This window comes from Macaca nemestrina, chromosome 5 (assembly GCF_043159975.1).
Source record: "Macaca nemestrina isolate mMacNem1 chromosome 5, mMacNem.hap1, whole genome shotgun sequence".
Classification (NCBI taxonomy): domain Eukaryota; kingdom Metazoa; phylum Chordata; class Mammalia; order Primates; family Cercopithecidae; genus Macaca; species Macaca nemestrina.
In genome coordinates, this window is record NC_092129.1 from 138,836,884 (window position 1) to 138,856,968 (window position 20,085).

Consider the following 20,085-nt stretch of genomic DNA (forward strand, 5'->3'; position numbering starts at 1 on the left):
AAACTCCGTAAGTGACTCACACTATATTTCTGTTGGTAGCATTGTTCTAGAGTCTGTTAGGCGGCTACATGCGCTATGGGGAAAAAGAAGGGATGGTGAAAAGGAGGTACCCAAGTGCAGAGTGGGAAGGGGGGTCAATCGTAAATGCAGTGGTCAGGGTAAGTCTCACTGAGAAGGTAACAAGACTTGAAAGTGAGGGATCCAACAACATGGGCCATGTGTAAGAAAGTGCTCCAGGAAGCGAGGACAGCCAGTGCAAAGGCCCTGTGGCAGGAGCATGCCCACTGCATCTGAGGAACGGAGAAACCAGCATGGCTGGAGCCACGCGGCCAAGGCAGGGCCCGAAGTCATTGAGTAGTCAGGGAGTCAGCCCAAATGGTGCAGGCCTTTTAAGGCCATTTGGGTTTTTCTCTGAGTAAAACTATCTCTGGAGGGTTTTGAGTCAAAAGGTGACAAAACTTAACTCACATTTTAACAGGCTCTCTCCAGCAGTTGTGTGAGATTCAGCTAAAGGAAGGCCAGGGGAGAATCCAGGAGACCACTTTAAAGGCTCTGGCAAAAATCTAGATGGGATGAAAAAAGCCCCTACCTGCCGGGCACAGTGGCTCACGTCTGTAATGCCGGCACTTTGGGAGGCCGAGGCGGGCGGATCACCTGAGGTCAGGGGTTCGAGGCCATCCTAGCCTACAATGGTGAAACCCTATCTCTACAAAAACACAAAAATTAGTCGAGTATGATGGCGCGTGCCTGTAATCCCAGCTACTTGGGAGGCTGAGGTGGGAGAATCCCTTGAACCCGGGAGACGGAGGTTGCAGGGAGTCGAGATCATGCCATTGCACTCCAGCCTGGGCGACAGAGCAAGACTCCATCTCAAAAAAAAAAAAAAAAAAAGCACCTACCTCCCAGGGCTGCTGTACATATTCAGTGTAGGGGCCGGCACGTGGTCAGTGATTGGGAAAGGAGCACTTACTAGACCAAAAGCTGCCTGAGGCTGAGACCTTGCAATGGCCTGCACTGCCAGTCACCAAAGGTGCTTCCCCACCCTCAGTGCAATTCCTCCTGGACGACTACAACAGCCTCTGCCAGCCTCTCTGCCCCCCATACTGTTGCCAGGCACCTATGGAAAAGTGTATCTGACTGGGCCGCTCAGTGTTTAAAGCCCCTCAGCTGCTGCTCATCCCTGACAGGCCCTAGGCAGTTGGCATGCTGCTGCAGGCTCCCCTGGAGCTAACCCCTGCCCATGTCTCCAGCCTCCACCCTGCCCACCCACTCCCTGCCCAAGTGCCACCTTCATGCCTTGCTTACACTATCCCTTCTGCTTGGGATGTCCTCAACCCTTTCACCCCCCTCCCCCCGTTCTCCGTCTTCAAACCATTCTTTAAGTGGCAGCCTACAGATAACGTTGTAAGACACCACCCCCCAGCCACCACCCCCAATACAACTTCCACCCCCAAGCTAGATCAGACGCCCCCAGCACATTTTATGTATTTTTCTGCTCATGGATTTATAGTTTTGTGTCTCCCCACCCACTCACCCTCACCAGATCCTTGAGGGGTGGAATTGTGTCTTATTCATAGCACACAGTGACTGGCTCAATATTTATTCAAGCCGTATTTATGATTTGCAAGAATGAGAGGCTAGAGGAAGTGAATTTGGAAGCACTGCTCTTCAATGCCAAAGACCTGGACAGGTGCCACTTTACCCAGAAGCAGGACATGAGAGAAGAGCTTATGGCAAGCTGGAGCAGGGAGTCCCATCAGTGATGACCAGACCTATGGGTCCATCTTCCAGAGGCTCAAGGAACTCCAGGGTGTAACTATGCAAAATTAAGTTACACCCTGGGGTCACAGCCCTCCAGCAGCATCCCCTTCCCACTCCCAGCCTGTTGTAGCCAACAAGACCCCCACAGACAAAAACAGCTTTCTCCTGTCTCCTGGGCAGCAAGCTTGGAGACATGGCCAGTTCTTTCCCTGGCTAAGGGACAGAGGCCTGGATTATCTAATTCCTGAAGGCAGCACTACCAATTGCAAGGGCCCTTGGCTCCTGTCTTATAAGCTGTTTCTCCCTCTCCACCCATTCCCAGAGCTTACCACCTTCTATATCAAGACAGGATGAATGGGTTCCCCCAGGACCAGCTCAGCCAAAATGGAAGGACTTCACCCCCAGCACAAGGTGGGTCACCCCATATCCTACACATTAGACATACCTTTCCCAGACCCAAGACAAATGCCATGTTCCCCAAAGGAAGAGGGAAAGGGGGCAGGAGGAAGTCTAGAGCCAGGATTCAATGGAGAAGGAGAAACCAAGAAGAGCTTTGAGATCAGAATTAAATTCTTTAATACAAAATCCTTTTTTTTTTAAGATATATCTGTATTTCTTTGTTGTTGTTTAAAAATAAATATGTACTACGGAATATCTCAAAAAACTGCACTAGAGACAAAGACGTGATGTTAATATCTTTTCCCCACAATTATTACGGATAAACAGTAGCACCAATAAATAAATGATAACAAATATTAAAATTAAAAAAGGAGAGAGATTTAGTATGTAGAATTCTCTATTTTTTCTTGTTTTGTTTTTACATATAAAAAACAGAATAGCAATGTCTATTTTATCAGAATCACATATATACATAAACATATATATATATATATACACACAAATACAAGTTGCCAAATATATATATAGTATGTAGATGTATATTGAAACCTTATTTCAAAGGAATGTGTGCTGGGGAGCCAGGGGAACGGGGAGGGCAGAGCTAAGTGTTAGCAAAATTAAATATCTGTTCAAGATAAGCTAGTGACTGTCACCGATCAGGGAGAGAGAGATTGGAAACATGAATTTTATATACAAAAACCGGTACAAATAAGAGAGCGAGAGAGAGCAAAAGATACATCTCATAAATAGTTGAAATTAAATATTAACCAAGAATACTGAAAAAAACCCTACTCTTTAATTAAATTAACTGTTTTAATTTCTAATTAAAAAGGGATATTAAATAAGTACCGTATATAAAACACTTTCTCTTTTCTCTGCCTCCACAACGGGCACGTGGATCCTGCCTTGTCTCTCTGTGCCTCAGGAAGGGAAGGGAAGGACCAGGGGATGGAGGAAGGTCAACCACTCACACACACACAACCAGGTCTCCTGGGGGGACAGAACTAGTGGTTTCAATGGTGTGAGGACATCAGGTCCTTTTAGGCTACACCCCAGGAAGGGGAGCAGGAAGAGGACAAGGGTGAATCCCAGGAAGGGGAGCTGTCATGGGCTGCTTCTTCCAACAATGTGTCTCTTCTCTTCGCCGGGCCATCTGCCAGTGGCCTCCTGGGCAACTCAGAAGCAGGTGAGAGTAAGTGAAGGCCGCCCAGGCTCCTGAATCTTCCAGGCGCTGCCCCTGGGGGCAAGATGCGCATGCAGCATGTGGAGGGAATCCCCAAAGCACAGCAATGTCCTGAAGCTCCCCAAACTCCTAGTCAGAGCCAGTGTCCTCGTCCCTGTACCTGTCATCTGTCTTTCTGTCCATCTGACCCGGGGTAGAGGCTCGGTGCCAGGGCTGGGTTTGTCGGTGTTCCCAAAAGTGGGTCATATTTGCCCCCATACCCTGGCGTTGCACGTTCCTGGGCAGGGGAGGGGACCCTGGCCCCACCAAGTGGGACAAAAAAAAAGATCATGCCAGAGTCTCTCATCTCCTCCTCTTCCCTGTCAGGATCTGAGTGGGAACATTCCCCCTCCCAACTCAAGTCCACAGCAGTCAAATACATCCAGTGAAGACACCAATAACATTAGCACTGTTAATTTAAAAAAAGAATATATATATTTTATATATATAAAATATAGATATTTATTTTTATATATATAATATATATATATATATAAATGTATGTATGTGGGTGGGTGTGTCTACAGGAATCCCAGAAATAAAACTCTCTAATCTTCCGGGCTCGGTGATTTAGCAGCAAGAAAAATAAAATGGCGAATCCAATTCCAAGAGGGACCATGCTGGGTCACCCGCCCGGGAATGCTTCTGCCGGAGTCTCGCCCTCCGGACCCAAAGTGCTCTGCGCAGAGTCTCCTCTTCCTTCATTTCAGGTTTCTGGATTAAGGACTGTTCTGTCGATGGTGATGGTGTGGTGGCGGCAGCGTGGTTTCTGTATCGATCGTTCTGTATCAGTCTTTCCTGGTGAGAGATCTGGTTCCCGAAACCCTGAGGGAGGCTCCTTCCTCCTGCCCGGCTCACCGCCTCGGCTTGTCACATCTGAGGGAAATGGAAAACAAAGGCTGGGGTTAGGACCAAGTGAGGAGGCCTGGCGATGAGGCAGGCGGCCTCCCCATTCCTGGGGGACCCTGGGTCACTGCAGCCTCCAGCACCATAAGAGCAGAGAGGACAGGAAGGTGTGGTCCTGGGGCAGAAAGCCCCAGTGTGAGAACAGCCCCAGCCCCGCCCTCAGGGAGCCCTGGTCTGAGCAGCAGCTCCGCTCAGGGGCTCCCAGTCTACCCTCCGGAGCTTGCAATCTACTTGAGACAAGACAAGGACACAGGAACACTTTACAAAGCAACAAAGGAACGGATACCAAAGAACAGTCCCCACTTGACATTTTAAGAGCTGATGGGTGACGAGAGCTGGATGAAGTTAATCAGAAGAGGTTCCCTGCTGAGGAGGTTTTTCAGTTCAGTCTCTAGGAGCTGGTGTGGGGAAGACAGTAGGCAGGTCACCTGGGAGAACGCCTGAGACAGAGAGGCTTGGCTGGGTGGCCAGCAACGGGAAGGGCCTGCCCTGGGGACAGGAGGCTCCCGAGGGGGTAGTGTAGAGCAGGAGGCCCCAGCAAGGTGAGGGAACATCTCCATTCCCCATGTCCCCTCCCAGTGTGGCTGTAGGCCTCATCTCTCCTGAGCTGCCTGGAGGTTACAAGCCCAGGTACCAGATTGTCTTTCCTTTCAAATATGCTGCTTCACTTAGGATGGGGAGAGACAATTCGGCGGCTTCACAACTCCTGCCGAAGCAAAGGGGGCCTCCAAGAATTTTCTCAGCATGCCCCTACCCCTGGGTGATTGTGAGGAGGAGGTAGAACAGGCCCTACCCTTCTGGGGAGCCCAGAAATGGAAGTCCAAAGCTCGCAATTTTGGAAACTGATATTCCCAGGTACAGCCAGCCTGGGGGTTGGATAATGGTATTGGGAGGTTAGGGTCACCAGTTAACTCCCAGGTCACTTCACACAAACCCCCATCGGCAGAATCATCACCAAAAAACCCTAAAATGTCAAGTCCCTTATCTTCCCCAAAGACCCCTGGGGAACTGAGACTCCCCTCATCCAGCCCTGAAGTTAGGCAGAGCCCCCACCCCCAGCACTAATAACACCCTCTTGGTTTCACATAGGGCCAAGACATATAGAACCCCACACCAACTACCCAGGCCTGGTTCCCAGCATCCCCTGAGCATCCACAAGCCACAAGAACATTGCTGGGGGAGGGGAGACACTCCAAGGACTTCCCTAACGCAGCCTCAGGGCGAGCTGGGGGGTGCCTTGGCCCTGTCTAGGAAATCCCCATAAAAGTCTTGCCTCCCTGAGTGAAGCTGACCCTGACCCCCAGGGCCTCCCTCACTCTGAGCACAGGCCAAGTTGGTATAAAGAACACAGGCTAAGGCATTAAAAGATTGCCAGCCACCTGTCCCGGCCCTGTGCTCCTGACCTCACCCCCTGAACTGACTCACACATTCAGTCACGCACTTGACACTTCCTTGGTACCCAGTATGGACAAGGGACAGAGGTACAGATGCCCGGGGCTCATAAAGGTAAGTAAACCAGGCCCGGCTTACGGAGCTCACAGTCTAATGTCAGGAGAATGGGCACAGAACCCTCCCTTCACGCATCCTGGGAGCACTTGAAAATGTGTGGGCTGCTTGGGGTTGTCACCATGACTGGTGGAGGATTAAAGGTATCTAGTATTCTTGGATGCTACAGCTCCTTCAGTGTGTAGGCAAAACTGCCCCATCCTAAACCAACAGCCAGAGCCCTTGCCCTTAGAGAGCCCCAGTCTGAGGGGGGAGACATAGCCCTGTCCTCAGGGAGCCCCAGTCTGAGGGGAGAGACACAGCCCTATCCTCAGGGAGCCTCAGTCTGAGGGCGGAGGCATAGCTCTGTCCTCAGGGAGCCCCAGTCTGAGGAGGGAGACATAGCCCTGTCCTCAGGGAGCCTCAGTCTGAGGGGAGAGACACAGCCCTATCCTCAGGGAGCCTCAGTCTGAGGGCAGAGGCATAGCTCTGTCCTCAGGGAGCCCCAATCTGAGAGGGGAGACATGGCCCTGTCCTCAGGGAGCCCCAGTCGGAGGGGAGAGACATAGCCCTGGCCTGAGGGAGCCTCATTCTGAGCAGAGAGACCGCCCTATGTGCAGGGAGCCCCAGTCTGAGGGGGGAGACATATCCCTGTCCTCAGGGAGCCCCAGTCTGAGGGGGGAGACATATCCCTGTCCTCAGGGAGCCCCAGTCTGAGGGGGGAGACACAGCCCTTTCTTCAGGGAGGCCCAGTCTGAGGGAGAAGACACAGCCCTTTCCTCAGGGAGGCCCAGTCTGAGGGAGGAGACACAGCCCTTTCCTCAGGGAGCCCGGGTCTGAGGGGGGAGACATATCCCTGTCCTCAGGGAGCCCCGGTCTGAGGGAGGAGACACAGCCCTTTCCTCAGGGAGGCCCAGTCTGAGGGAGGAGACACAGCCCTTTCCTCAGGGAGGCCTAGTCTGAGGGAGGAAACACAGCCCTTTCCTCAGGGAGGCCCAGTCTGAAGTGGACTTAATCCCTTCCCCCATCAAGAAACATTGAGTGAGTGAGAAGCCCAGCCATGTAGACTTCAAAGGGCCGAGGCAAGGCCCCAGTGAGAGCGTCACGTGCTTTGTTGACACTGTCCACACCTGGAATCGGCTTTCAGCTTCTCAGCATTAGTACCAGAGGTAGTAATAACATCAGGACCGACAGCCACTATGAGCAGAAGGACCACAGGACACAACACACAGCTTGCGTCCACACCACCACACTAAGCCACACCAGCCTACCACTCAGGCAACCAGGGCAACCTCAGAACAGGCCCCGCCAGGCTGGACCAGCGCCTGCAGCCCACCACAGGGGCCTTAAAAGCAGAGAAGGCAGCAGTCACCAGGCAGGCAGCTAGAAACTGAGCAAGCAGCTGGCCCCTCTCAGGCACTCTCTCGCTCGCTCGCTCTCTTTCTCTCTCTCCCCATCTCTATGTGATGCCCCTCTCTGACCTGCTTGCCCTCTGGGAACCAACCTGCAAGTACGTTCGTTTAACTCAAGCTGCCTCGCCTTGCAACGCGAGTCTGTGTTTTTGCAGGAACATTTACACGTCTGCGGATCTTGTACAAACAAATGCTTTCTCCGCTCTGAGCAAGGCCCACAGGGACTGCAAAAAGGCAAAAGGAAAGACATCTAAGCTAGAGCATCAGCAGAGAGAGAGAAAAAAATCACCATGCAACACCCCCTAACACGTCCGCAGCTGCACCCCCACCCAGCTGGTCAGCCCCCAGGCCCTGGAAGGATCCGAGCGCTACAGCAGAAGACAGAGAGAGCGGCGGAAAGAGGCAGCACTGGCTAGGACAGCTGCCGCAGGAAGAGGCGGGCACAGACGGGCAGAGAGTGCGGGGAGAGGCTGCCATAAGGGGTAATGCTATGTCCCTGGGAGACCAGGGTGAGTCTCAGACCACAGGGACCCAACTGTTGCCGCCCCCATCGGAGCACGCCTTGACTCTTCACCTGCTGGGGATGGCAATCAGGGGCCACTGAGATGGCAGGGGCCACCTTCTCCCTGTGCAAGGCTCATGCCCAGGCCCTTCCACCAAGGTGGGCTAAAGTAGGGTGTGATGGGAGGCTAAGCCCAGAGGCAGTGTCCACAGGCCAGGCTGCTGGTGACCAGAGGACCCAGGGCAGGGCCCACCATAGCCTCCAACCCAGAGGAAGAGGCCGTCCTACAGGGAGGCCTCTGTGGGTGCCATGGGTTGGGCTGGAATAGGGGGCTCCCCTCCAGAGGCCCCAACTCCGTGAGGAGCCAGGGCACTTCCACCAGATGAAGGGAGGCCGCCACATGGTGTCTGATCCCACCCAAGCTCCTCCTTCAGCCGAGGAGTCATTCAACAAGCTGCCTCCAGTCATTCACAGCCCTTCTTGGGCCATGTCTGCCCTCCCCACCACCCTCCGCTTCCAGACGAGTGCAGAAGCCTAGAGCAATGGAAACCAGTTGGGTGAGCAGGCACCCGTGCCAACATGGGCCCATCACCAGTGCCCAGTGGGTGAGAGAAAATCGGTGCCCAGCCAAGCCAGAGTCCCCTCCCTTCATCCTCCAGGCCAAGTCGGCTCCCCCATTCACCCCAACCCTGGACCAGCAACGCCACCACCAAATCTACCCGTTGGTGCCAATTAGTGGAATGAGAGTGAGAGAGAGACACGGGCCAGGGGGATGAGAGCCAGGGAGGGACCAGGGGAGGGAGGCAGGGTTACAGGGTACGGCAGGCAGAGGTTGGACTGGGGGCCAGGGAGGCTCCAGGGAATTAGACAGCAGCGGGCACCAACGTACACGCTCCAGGACTTATACCGGGATTTCTTGCGCTTTCGTTTTTGCCCCTTTCCCTTTCCTCGAACTGATTTTCTGGAAAATAAAAAAACAGAGACAGAGAGAGAGCGGGGGCGGTGGGGGGAATAAAAGAAGCGGTAAGGAGGGCAGGGATGGGGGAACGACCAAAGCAAAGCCACACAGAGCCGCTTCCTGGAGGAAGTATCAGAAGGCAGGTGGTCTCTGGGGAGGTATGCACAGGCACGCACAGGCGTGTCTGGGCAGCAAGCACTCGATGGCTCTTTCTTCTCCTCAAGCTGCCCACCCTGGGATGGCAAACCCAGTCCCTGACAAGGCTTTGGTGGGAAACCGAGACTGGGTGGAGGGCACAGGACCCAAGGGTCTCCATGCTCACAATGGCGCCCGGTCTCCAGCAGGGGGCTAAGCCTGAGGGAAGGCTCTTTGCCCAGCAGCCCTGTCCAAGTCTGACCCTGAAGGTCAGGGGGTGATAAAAGGTAGGCCAGACTTTGGGGAGAAGGTCAGAGACCTGCCTGGATGGGGAGCAGGAGTGGGAGGGCAGGCTGTGCGTCAGGCACCTTCTGCCTTCATTTCCGACTGCGACAGAACCTCTGGGAATCCCGGTGTGGGGGAAGTGGCTACCTTGGGAGCTGGCACAGAACCAAGAGCAACACCAGCCTGCTCAGTGCGACCTGTACTGGGAGGCAGGGCTGGGTGTCCTGGAGCCCTGGGCAGGCAGCAGGGTGGGGTGGGAGTTAAGGAGGGCTGGGGAGGAGGGGCTTGGGCGGTACTTGGCAGGGAGTTCTCTCCCCAGCCTGTCAAAGCCTGCTACACCATCTCACCAGACACTCTTCCGAGCCCAGGCGAGCCCCCCACTCTACCCGTGGCAGAGCAGTCATTTGGGGAAGTGGGAAGGGGGGCAGGCTGTAGCCTGTCCCCTTCAAGAGAACCAGCGCTCTCCATGCCTGCCAGGCCCAAGAGAACACACCTCAGAATGTCTGTCACAGGGAAGAAAGGAGGGGGAGAAGGGACCAGAGAGGGTAAGTCTGTCCCCCTTAGGAGAAAGCACCAAAGGGTGGAAGGAAGGTTTCCGCATCCTCTCGTTCTGGAAGCTGGGGGCTGAGGGAAGAGGCAAGGGGTTGAGGCCTGGCGGGGGCTTCAATGTCCCCACAGCACTGGAGGCAGACAAGATGGTGTGGGGGAAAGGGCAGGGCACAGGTGCTCTCTCTCAGTCTCTCTTTCCCTGCAAGCTCTTGCCGATGCCAGTCGCCCACCCTGTCTTGAAGGGTTACTGCCCCCAGACCTTGTCCCCCGCCCCATCCTACCCGCCTCTTAAAAAGGAGCACTCACAAGCCTCTGAAAATGACCAACATTCAACTTTTTCTCCCTGGCCAAGAGGGCTGTGTGTCTGCCGCCTGCCGCCTACAGGAGGGCATGCGCTGAGAAACCACCCTCCAGCCGGCCTTGCATCCAACTGCACCATCACAGTAGCCACCAAAAGAGGCCATTTCCTCTGACACACAAAAGCTGGCCTCTCTGCCACCCACTCCCTCTCCCCACTGTGGGTGCCCTAGAGCAAGCCAGTGAACCAGTGTCCACAGTGCCCCCTGACACACCAAAAGAGCAAGTCCTGGCCAGGAATGATCTGGAGACCCGGAAGGCACTGTCCCTTACAAAGGAAGTGCCAGGCTCCTGGCTGGGTTTTCTCACTAGCCCTAGAGCCATCATCCTGGAGTTGGCTCCATCCCATTGTTGCTGACACCACAAGTCCCCCACAAGACCAAGTCTCTGACCCCGGGAGGCTATGGGAGCCCCCAACAGAGGTAGCCAAGACCCCCAAACCAAGACAACCGGCCATGGAGAGGGAGAAGTGCTAAAGTCAGGGCCACTTACTTTTCTTGTCTTGCTCTATCTTTCTTTGGTCTGCAATGGGTAGGAAGAGAGAAAAGAACAAAACAGAGAAGGGTTAAGATGGTGATGATAATGACAGGGAAAACAACAATAATAATCACAGTAAAAACAGCATTTATTATGGAGCAACACTGTTTTAACCTTCTCATATATAACTTGTTTAATCCTTATAACAATGCTATGAAGTACACTACTATTGTGCCCATTTTACAGATGTAGAAACTGAGGAACATTGAAGTAAAATGCCAAAGGTCACACAGCTGGAAGCTGCACGTGGGCTAAAAAGTACAACATGCTTAACCCTGGCACAGATCAGACACCCTGCAGCCACTTGCTGATAATGAATCCGCGACTACATCCTCACCTGCATTCACATTTGTTGTGCTGTAGGAAGCTCATCTCTCCTATGTGCTGGCCTTGGTGAGGTTTGATCCGCATAATCTGGAGGGGAAGGAAGCAGATCACAGAGGTTAGTGACCCAGCCAGCCATACCCAGATGGGACAACCCTGGGGCTCCTGCCACTCAGCACCCAGGGGTTCTGCAGAGCAGGGATGGGTGGTGGAGACAGGGAGGACCAAGAGCTCTAGCAGGAAAGAGGCTCAGGCCCACCCCAACTCCCCCAACCCTGCTGGCCTCAAGGAGCCCTTGTTCCACTTGAGGCCAAGACAAGGCTGCAAGGGTTGGCCAGGCTGGGAATTCAAATCCTAGGTTCTTACCACTCCCCATGCCCTCCCCTTCTTTCATCCTCTCTAGGCTTCACCCTGACTCCTAGCAGATACCCAAAAGCAACCCCCTCCCTGTGTTTCACAGCTCCCTCCCACCCTATCTGGGCTGAGATATGCCCCATTACCAGGTAACACCAAAGACTTTTTAAACTCTTCATGGACCAGGCTCATTCAGCTTCCCAAACAGAGCCCCCAAGAAGAGAGGGCCCTCAGGATTCTCTCCAAGAGAGGGAGAGAGGGGCCTCTGACACAGGCATCCATCTGCCCCCTCCTGAGCCAGGGAGGAGGAGATGGTTGGGGCTTGCTGGGAACCTGGGCTGGGAATACAAGCATCTTCTTCACAGAAGGCAAGACCCTACCACACCTCCCCTGTGCAACTCAGGGGCAGGAGCCAGACAAGGCAAGTCTAGCCAGAAAACGACCTGGGACCACCTGTTCCCAAAGTGTTACGCCCCTCCCTATCCCCCCCTGCCCCCACTTCCCAAAGATGCTCACCTGCATGGTGATGTTGGACTCCTCAGTGGGCACACACTCCAGGCCCTCGTCATTGCAGCAGCCCCCACATCGCATCAGGGGCACACAGGATGGCTTGAAGATGTACTCAATCTCATCAGGGTACTCCTGGAAGATGTCCACCAGGGTCTCGATTGGATGGCAGTAGCTGCGCTGATAGACATCCATGAACTTCACCACTGCATGAGAGGTGGTGACACATGAGCCCGGTGGATGACACGAAAGATGGCTAGCCCCTCTCTCCACCCAGCTCTGTAAAGCCACTCCTTGGAGCTTCCGTATCAGGCAAGTCCTTCTAAAAATCTACGTCCCTCCTACTGTGTTTGAAGCACTTCCCTAAGCTTTCCACCATCAACACTGGTGAAGGCCTGTTTTCATTCCAGAGATCACACGATATACTCAAGTTCCAAGGGACATGGCCTGCCACATCTGATCCCACCACCTCACTGTGACAGCTGAACTGAATCCTGGGCCAACCTCGATGCCAGAGGACAGTTTGAGTGTCAGTATACCTCATGGGGATGTTGTAAGCTTTCCCTAAAAGGAGGAAAAGCCAGCTTTGCCAAGCTAGTCTCCAGTTTCCTACATCCTCCCCACAACCACTACGATAACATCAACCACACCAACAGCTATTTATTGAGCACTTACTACATCCTGGTTACTGTGTACAGTAGTCCATAGCTATCATCTCACACAAGTTTCTCCACATGGGACTATGAGACACTATTGAGATTCCATTTTACAGATGGGGAACAGGAGGCTCAAAGAGGCTAAGTTGCCCCAAGGCCGCACAGCTAGTAAGTAAAGGAGTCAGAATTAGCTGACATCAAAGTGTTCCCAGGCCTATATTAGGCAAAAACAGAGGAGGCACCTTTCAGGAGGAGGCACTTTTCCCCCAGCCAGTCCCCTTCCCCAGACATGAGCTGAGAAGGTGGTGGGCATCAGCACAGGGGCTGGGCCCTCCTGGAACCCGCAGGTGGCAGTGGGGGGACACGCTGTGCCAGCCCTGCCAGCCACTGATAACCCCGCCCAAGAGGGCAAACTGCTTGCATCATGGAAAAAACAGTGCTACCACCGTAGCCACGAAACATTTCTAGAAGCTGATCTGAAGGGAGACCAGGGTAGAGACAATTTCCCAAGCTGGCTGTGGAGCCTGGGGTGCACTGGAGCATGAAGGGGTAATTCTGGGCCACAGGGGCGGGGCCCTTGAGAATAAATAAATGCAGGACTCTGGCATGACTACTCCAAATTGTGGCCCAGCCTGCCACTGCCACTCCTATTGCACCCCACCACCACTGCCACATAGCAATCCTGTCCCTGAAATGGGTTCCCTACCCAGAGGGAAGAAATAACACCTGGCCAGTGAGGAGGTCCAGGCTCTGGTCATGAGTTGGTGTGACCTTGGGCCAGTCCCTCCCCTCGCTATGCCTCCAACTCTGCTCAACTGTGTAAGTGGGTTGGGCTGATCTCTAAAGATGCTGAAACAGGCTGAAAAGGTGGAGTTTTGGCTTCCATTTCCAGCCCTGGGAACAAGTGCTCTTTTTTCAGCCTGGGTAATATGAAGTTTAGAACTTCATCAAAGCATCTTAAGTGTATGCCTCGTGGACTTCCACCCCAGCTCCCAACCCCCACCCCCAGAGGCCACAGCTGAGTCTCCCCCTCACTCCTCCCTCCAAGGTCTGCTTTCCAGAAGAATAAAGGACAATGAGGGGGGCTATGTACACAATAGGTTGATTGGGAAGAAGGTGGGGAGAATCCACAGGTGTGAAAACAGAAAGAGCAGTGGGGGAACAGGCCAGTCCACTGCCTCCTGTGAGGTCTCTACTTCTTTTATCCAGACCACCAACGGGCACAGAATCCTTCTCTACCCACCAAGGGTTACAGCAAAGCATCATCAAAAGGAGTGAACGAGACCAGAAGTCTGAAAAGGTCATTTTTTAAATCCAAGTCAATACGGAAGAAGATGACTAATCAAGAAGTTTTGAACTGCCCCTTCATCACGATTGGGACAGAGGAGGGCCAGGCTTGTGGCCCAGGAGGGGATAGAAAAAGGTCTGGCCTGGGCAAGGGGTTGGTAGCTGAGGGTAAAAAGACCTGGGGTAGGAATTCCCCCAAAAAGTTTCCCCTCCATGGGAGGTGGAGGGGGTAACCTCACCCGCACCCTTCATCAGGCAGCCGCCCCTCCAAGGGCTGGCCTCCACTGCCTAGGGAGCACACACATACACTCCAACACCAGGTTTTCGTGGTTTTCCTTATTTATCGCAGACAACCTTTTCTCCAGCAAACAAAGACCATTTGTCTTGCCTCTCCCAGACCAGAGACCACTGGGAAGCTGAAAGGAGTAAGTGGCGCACTAGAAGCAGGGGGCCGGTCAGTGGCTGAGAAGCCATGTCCTAGGCCAAGGAAAGGGCTCCTGGGGTAGGGAAGGAGGAGGCAGAACAGGCTGGGCATCACCACTGCTGGCCACTACCCAGCCATGCCGGATTTAGGTCAGGAAAACTCGCCTGAAGGAAGACCCAGGGCCTTCCCTCCCCAGAGGTGGAGAGTACAGGCCACAGTCAGTGGTGGGGAGAGCCAGGGTGTCCCCAGAGAAATGGGAGGATCCAAACCACAACGGAACAAAAGGCAGGCGGACTCGGGGTTGGGCAGGGGGGGTGGGGCGCCTGGGAGCTACAGCCAGCCCTCTGCTGGCCTGGGAGGGAAGTTCACAGCACCCGAACATAGTCAAGTGGGGCTTTCTCCACCCCCAAAGGAATGCAAACCAGGGAAGGGAGGGGAGATCCCATTAGGCTGAGCCCTCTGTACCTCCAGCTCACACAGGAAGGGTCACAGTTCCCACAAGTGGGACACGGCTATATAGGAAATGACACTAAATGTCCACCCTCCCCCAGGAGCTAGGGGAGACAAGGGACACTTCCCCCAACATCTAGGATCCCTGAACACTGTCTTCCTGCTCTGTGCTCACAATTCCTTCTCCGAATAAAATTTTACTGGAAAGAGCAGAAGAAAAAGGCAACAACTCCTACTTCTAGCAGAGACCTGAACAGCGGAGAGTCCTCACGAAACTGAGGGTGAACCTCACGGTGCCCAGCTCTTTCTTTCTTGGTCCTCATATTCCTGTGCCCCTTCCCCTTCCTCCCCACAGGTCTGAAGAAAAAGGAATTAGGCCATCCACCCATCCCCTGAGAGGACAGGGAACCCCATCCAAGAGCCAGGGAGACTCACCTTCGTGATGATTCTGCCCTCCTCCTTCTGCCATGGGTGCAGCCTGGGACCACTGAGGACAGAAAGAGAGCAAGGCATGGGCATGGGCAGGGGCTGGGGTGCACAGGCCCAGCCACCCAGCCCCTCCCCCCTCCTCGCTTCCCTCCCACCAACAGCCTCTGGCTTCTCCAAGTCTTCTGAGTCGAGCAGGACACAACCGGGGGTCCCCACGAGCACAGAATATGCCCACCACTCCTGAACTGCTATGATTATAAACCCAAGGAAGTTAAAGACTAACCAGATGCTGGGGGCTGGGGAGCTCGAAATGCACGAGGAAAACCCCAGAATGCTTCACTGTCCAGGTCCCCTGTACCTTCCCCACACTTCCCTCTCACCACCCCCCTGATTTCCTGGTCCAAAGCCATAGTAAGTATTAAGGTCAAATAAGAGGACAAATTTGGACTGGGGCAGGAAGGAAGGACTGGGGGCGAGGAAAACAACATGGTGACCTTCTCCTGCTGACATGACAAATACCAGGGTGAGCTGGTGTTGGAGAGGGAGGGGGGTGCTGAGGACCGAAGGGCGCCAACCGCCCTCCCCCATCCAAGTTCTTCTAGTCCTAGCATGCCCAGAGGTTGCTTCGAGGGTAAAAACCCAGGAGGAGACCCTGGGGGAGAACCCCATTTTCCTCTCTGCACAAATCTCTCCAGAGCCTCAATAGATTTCCAAAGTCTCACCTGTCTCCCACTCCCACCTGTTCCCTGGTTTCTTCTCCCTCCCAGGGTGAGAAGGTCCCAAGCCCCTCTCACCTGGGCACCTTCAAATGCCACCAGGGACCAGGGAAGGCTTTTATGTCTTGGCACTGCCCAGCCCCTAGGGGGCCCCCTGCACCACCTTAGGCCTGAGGCCTCCCTAACCTTCCCCACTGGCACCAGATCATTCCTCTCCTCCCCAGAAGCTGTGAAGGTCAACATGCCAAGACATGCGGACCTGACAGCACCCAAAAGGAAAGGCTTCTGCCAGCCCTTCCTGAGGGTCTCCAGCTCTCACCAACTCCCCTCCCGCCCAGCACTCGCAGAGCAGAGGGGCACTCTAGCCCACGAACACCAGACCCTGCTAGTGGGGAGTCCCACTGTCCATCTTTCTTTCCCTCTCCTTCCCACACACCCCCCATGCACCCCACTCAGGTCCCCAGCCCTGGTCCCAGGACAGCCAAGGTCAGAGGAAGCCCCTCTCAAGAGAAAACAGTTCCCAGGTTTCCAGCTGGTCAGCTTCCCACTGCGGCTCCTCCAGGGACCCCCTGGATTCTGCACCTCAGCCCCTCACCCATTCCCATGACACCCCCTGCCTTCCCCCTGACAATATTCTCCCTGGACCCTCCACTCCTCCTGGGCCCGAACGAGGAAAGGGGACAGAAATTTCGTACCCCTTCCAAGGCCAGGGGGCACAGGAGGGGCGGTTCTGGGCAGACAGGGGCCAGGTGTCCTTCTCTGGGGGCCTCTGAAGGTCATACTGTGGCCAGGCAGCCACTCCTCCCCCTCCTCCCTACTTGGAGGCCTGTAGCCAAGGCCTTTGTGCCAGGGTCTGAGGAACTTGTGGTGTTAGCAGCGACCCCTGTCCATGGCTTTCCTCGTGCCTTCTCTCCAAGGGAATTCTGGCTGAGGGAAGGCGTCAGGGAGGAGCGGAAAGGGACCCTTTAGGTGGCTTTAAGCAGAAGCAAGTTGGGTGGGCAAGTTTGGAGTTCCAAAAAACCACCTGCTCCAGCGCTGCCTTCTACCAGGACAAAGTGTGTGCAAGGCTGGCAGGAGCTCCTTTCCAGGGTTCACGAAGAACTATTCCCATGCTGCCCGTGTCACAGCAAATTTCAAGCCATTTCTCCAAAAGGGTAAAGTGGGGCAATGACTCTCTGCAAACCCTCCCTTGACCCACCCCCAGAGAGTTAAAGCACAGCTTACTCGGAACTGTTGTGGAGGGAAGGGAAGCACACTGTCACCAAGTCGGGACTTTCGGTGGAGTGTGACAAAGCGCCCGGTGGGCTCCCGCGCCACGACTTCTGACAGTGATCATCCTTTCCCTGGACTCTGGGGCCAGAAAGGGGTTAGATGGATCTTCTCCGCAGAGAGGAATGAAAATAAAAGGGGTGACAGGGCTTTCTCTCCACGATAGAAAGGAAATGGGTAAAGAGAAGGGGCGTCAGGAAATTCCTCCTAGCACTGGGCAGGGGTAGGGTCTGGAGACAGTAGGAAGGGGTAGGGATGGTTCTTCGGATCCCCGGGCTGGGGCTACCTCGCGAGGTCACCTTCCCGCGGAGGGGTGGTGGGGGGAGGGGTGCCGCTCGCCACTCTGGGCTCCCCATTCGGGCAGCCGAGGCTCCGGGAACACGCGGCCGGCCAGGCCCGGGCTGATGTAATCGGCTCCGCGCCGCGCGCACCCGGCCGGGCGGGGGAGGGCGGGCACCGAGCGGGACGCGAGCGGAGACGGGCGGGGTTGGCGCGGCGCAGGTGGCCCAGCAGGGAGGGGGGGTCCCCGCCGCAATCTACCCCAAAACTTTTCCCAAACTCGCGGCGAGGGCCGAAGAGACCGAGGGGCAGTGACAGCAAGCCCCCTCTCCCTCCTGCGCCCTGCCCCCTCCACGCTCTCTGCCCTCCGGCGGTCCAAGGTCCGAGCACCCCCCTGCCGGCTGGTCTCTGGCTCCCGCCCCCGCTGCCCGGACTTCCAGTTCGTCTGGGACCAGCGGCCGGGAGCAAACTTCAGCCGGCAGCGGCAACGCAAGCCCAGCCCCCTCGGCCTCCTCCTCCGGCTCCCGCCCTCGGCTGGTCGGCCCAGATCGTACGTGCGGTGACTCCGGTGGGTGGGCAGGGCCCGCGTGGGCGGTGAGCCTCTCTCCGGGTGCCCTCCCACCTAGCGCGCGCCCCCTCCCCCTGCACCTAAGACCACAGAGGGGGACGCCGCGCGCCTGGTGCCCATGGACCCGCGTGGGGCACGGAGCCCCCACGCGCGCGCTCGCACGCACGTCCCCAGCCGGGAGAGGCGCTCGCAGCTGCCCGCGGCGCCAGCCGGGCACGACCACTTACCTTGGCATGGTGGAGGTACAGCAGCAAGGCAAGGCTCCAATGCACCCAAGAGAGCAGAAAGTTCATGGTTTCGGAGGCCCGACCGGGGCCGGCGCGGCTCGCGCTCCCTCTCCGGCTCGGGCTGTGGGGCGGCCCGCTCTCTTCGGCGCCTCGGCGAGCTCCTCTTCCTCCCCGGGCCGAGGCCCGGGCCAGGGCCTGGGGCGCGCGCGCGGCTGGAGCACTGTCTGCGCACACCGCCGCCTCACCCGTCCATGAGCCCGGCTTCCAAGCGCCGAGTCGCCACCGCGGCCCCCTCTCTTCTTCCTTCTCTTCTTCCTCCTCCCCCTCCTCCGGCTGCGGCTCCTCCCGGCCCGAGCTAGCACTTCTCGCGGCTCCGCTCGGCTCGGCTTCCCCGGCGCGGACCACGGCTCCTCCGAAGCGAGAACAGCCCAGAAGTTGGACGAAAAGTTTCAGTGCGACGCCGCGAGCCCCGACCCCCTCCACCCCGCCTCCGGGCGCGGGCTCCGGCCCCTGCCCGCGGCTCGCCGCCGCGTCCACTGTCGGCCGCCGGCCGGGGAGGAGGTGGGCGCTGGGGCTGGGGGCGGTGTCTGTCTGTCTGTCCGTCAGCGCTACTGGTCCGCTGCGGGATCCCAAGGGGGAGGGCTCACGCCGCGCTCCGGCGGTCACCCCCAAAAGCAGGTCACTCACTTTGCCCCTGTCCCTCTCGCTGCTCGCACGCCCGCGCGCTCTCTCTCTGACCCCGTCTCTCTCTTCCTCGACTTCTCTCTGGAGCTCTTGCTACCTCTTTCCTCTTTCTGCTGGTTTCCAAAATCCACAGTGATTTGGGGAAGTAAAGCAATCTCCCCAAGCCGTCGGCCCGATTCAAGTGGGGAATGGCAAGCAAAAATAAATTAAAACGGGAAACAATACAGTTTAAAAAAAAAAAAATGTTTAAGAAAAAAGAAGAGGGATAAACCCCGGATCAATGAATATCAAATTCCAGCACGGAGCGCCCTGGCGGGTGAGTCCGCTGACCGGTCCACCTAGCCGCTGCGCCTCCCGACAGAGCGCTGGTGCTAGCCCCCAGCGCCACGACGTCCGAGCTACCCGGCTGCCCCAAGCCTCCGCGATCCTCCCCGCTACCAGCCGACTTTAAAAAAAGAGGGTGCCTGGCTCCGCCCCGCCTGGACCCCGCCCCCGGCCCGCCCCGGGGGGCGGGGACAGGCGAGCCTCAGCCCCTCCACACGCGGCTCGGGCCCGGGCTCTGCGGACGCCCAGCGAAGCCTGGCCCGCAGCCCGCCGCAATGAAGGGGAAGCTCGACCCCCACCAAGGTTCACAGCCTGAAAATTACCCATCCGCCCCCGGAAACTCTGTCCAGAGACACGCGCCCGCGGGGCATTGGCGAGGAGGGAGCAGGAAAGTGAGGTTACGTGCGGACAGGGCCTGAGAGCCATTCCCTCTCTGCTAGGAATATTGAAGGGGGCAGGGGAAGGCGGACAGCCCGACAGGGACGGGTGGGGAGAGGGACACACAGATCTATTGGAATCCTGGAGTGACCCCTGGCCTTCTCCCTGCTCCAACGCCCTCAACCCCTACACGCACACGCACACACTCACCCACACAGACACACGTCCTCACTCTCGAAGACGCTGCTCGCGCCATTCACCCAGCTTCCCTGTGGTGGCCGAGCGCCCCCTAGTGACTGCCGTCTGCACACCCCGGCTCTGGCTAAAGAGGGAATGGGCTCTGGAGAGGGGAGCGCAGAGGGGTGGGGGGAGTTTGCTCCTGAACCCCCTATTTCTGACCTCCCAAACAGCTACATATTTGGGACTGGAGTTGCTTCATGTACAGAGAGCCCAGGGCTAGGCACAGGGGGCACAGTGTGTCCCTCTGACAATGTGCCATCTGGAGCCCTCATCTGGCCCGCAGACATCAAAGTGAGCGGCAGCCAACAGGCTGGAGTGACTGGGGTCCTTTGGGAAGTGTCCAGCGATGCTTCCCGGGGGGGAAGAATTTGGCACCAAGTTTGTGGAGCTGAGAACGGGAAGCTGTGTGGTTCCGGGGTTAGTCAGTGACTGGGAGGGAAGAGGACCTGTTGGAGCCCACG

General features: G+C 56.3%; 1 protein-coding gene across 4 annotated transcripts; it reads right to left on the reverse strand.

The window, feature by feature from the left end:
• Window positions 1–2,320: 2,320 nt before the first annotated feature.
• On the reverse strand, window positions 2,321–19,109 carry LOC105489557 (vascular endothelial growth factor A). Of its 4 annotated transcripts, none has more exons than XM_011754419.3 (8): window positions 17,999–19,108; window positions 14,946–14,997; window positions 11,703–11,899; window positions 10,846–10,922; window positions 10,464–10,493; window positions 8,595–8,648; window positions 7,278–7,409; window positions 2,321–4,258 (listed from the first exon to the last, which is right to left on the reverse strand). In XM_011754419.3, exons 1-8 carry the CDS (start codon window positions 18,062–18,064, stop codon window positions 4,237–4,239), a joined length of 630 nt encoding a protein of 209 aa, XP_011752721.1. In that variant the 5' UTR covers window positions 18,065–19,108; the 3' UTR covers window positions 2,321–4,236. The 4 variants fall into 4 exon arrangements, with proteins under 4 accessions (XP_011752721.1, XP_011752720.1, XP_011752722.1 ...); XM_011754418.3 differs by having other exon boundaries at window positions 8,577–8,648; XM_011754420.3 differs by lacking the exon at window positions 8,595–8,648 and having other exon boundaries at window positions 17,999–19,106.
• Between the last annotated feature and the right edge of the window lie 976 nt (window positions 19,110–20,085).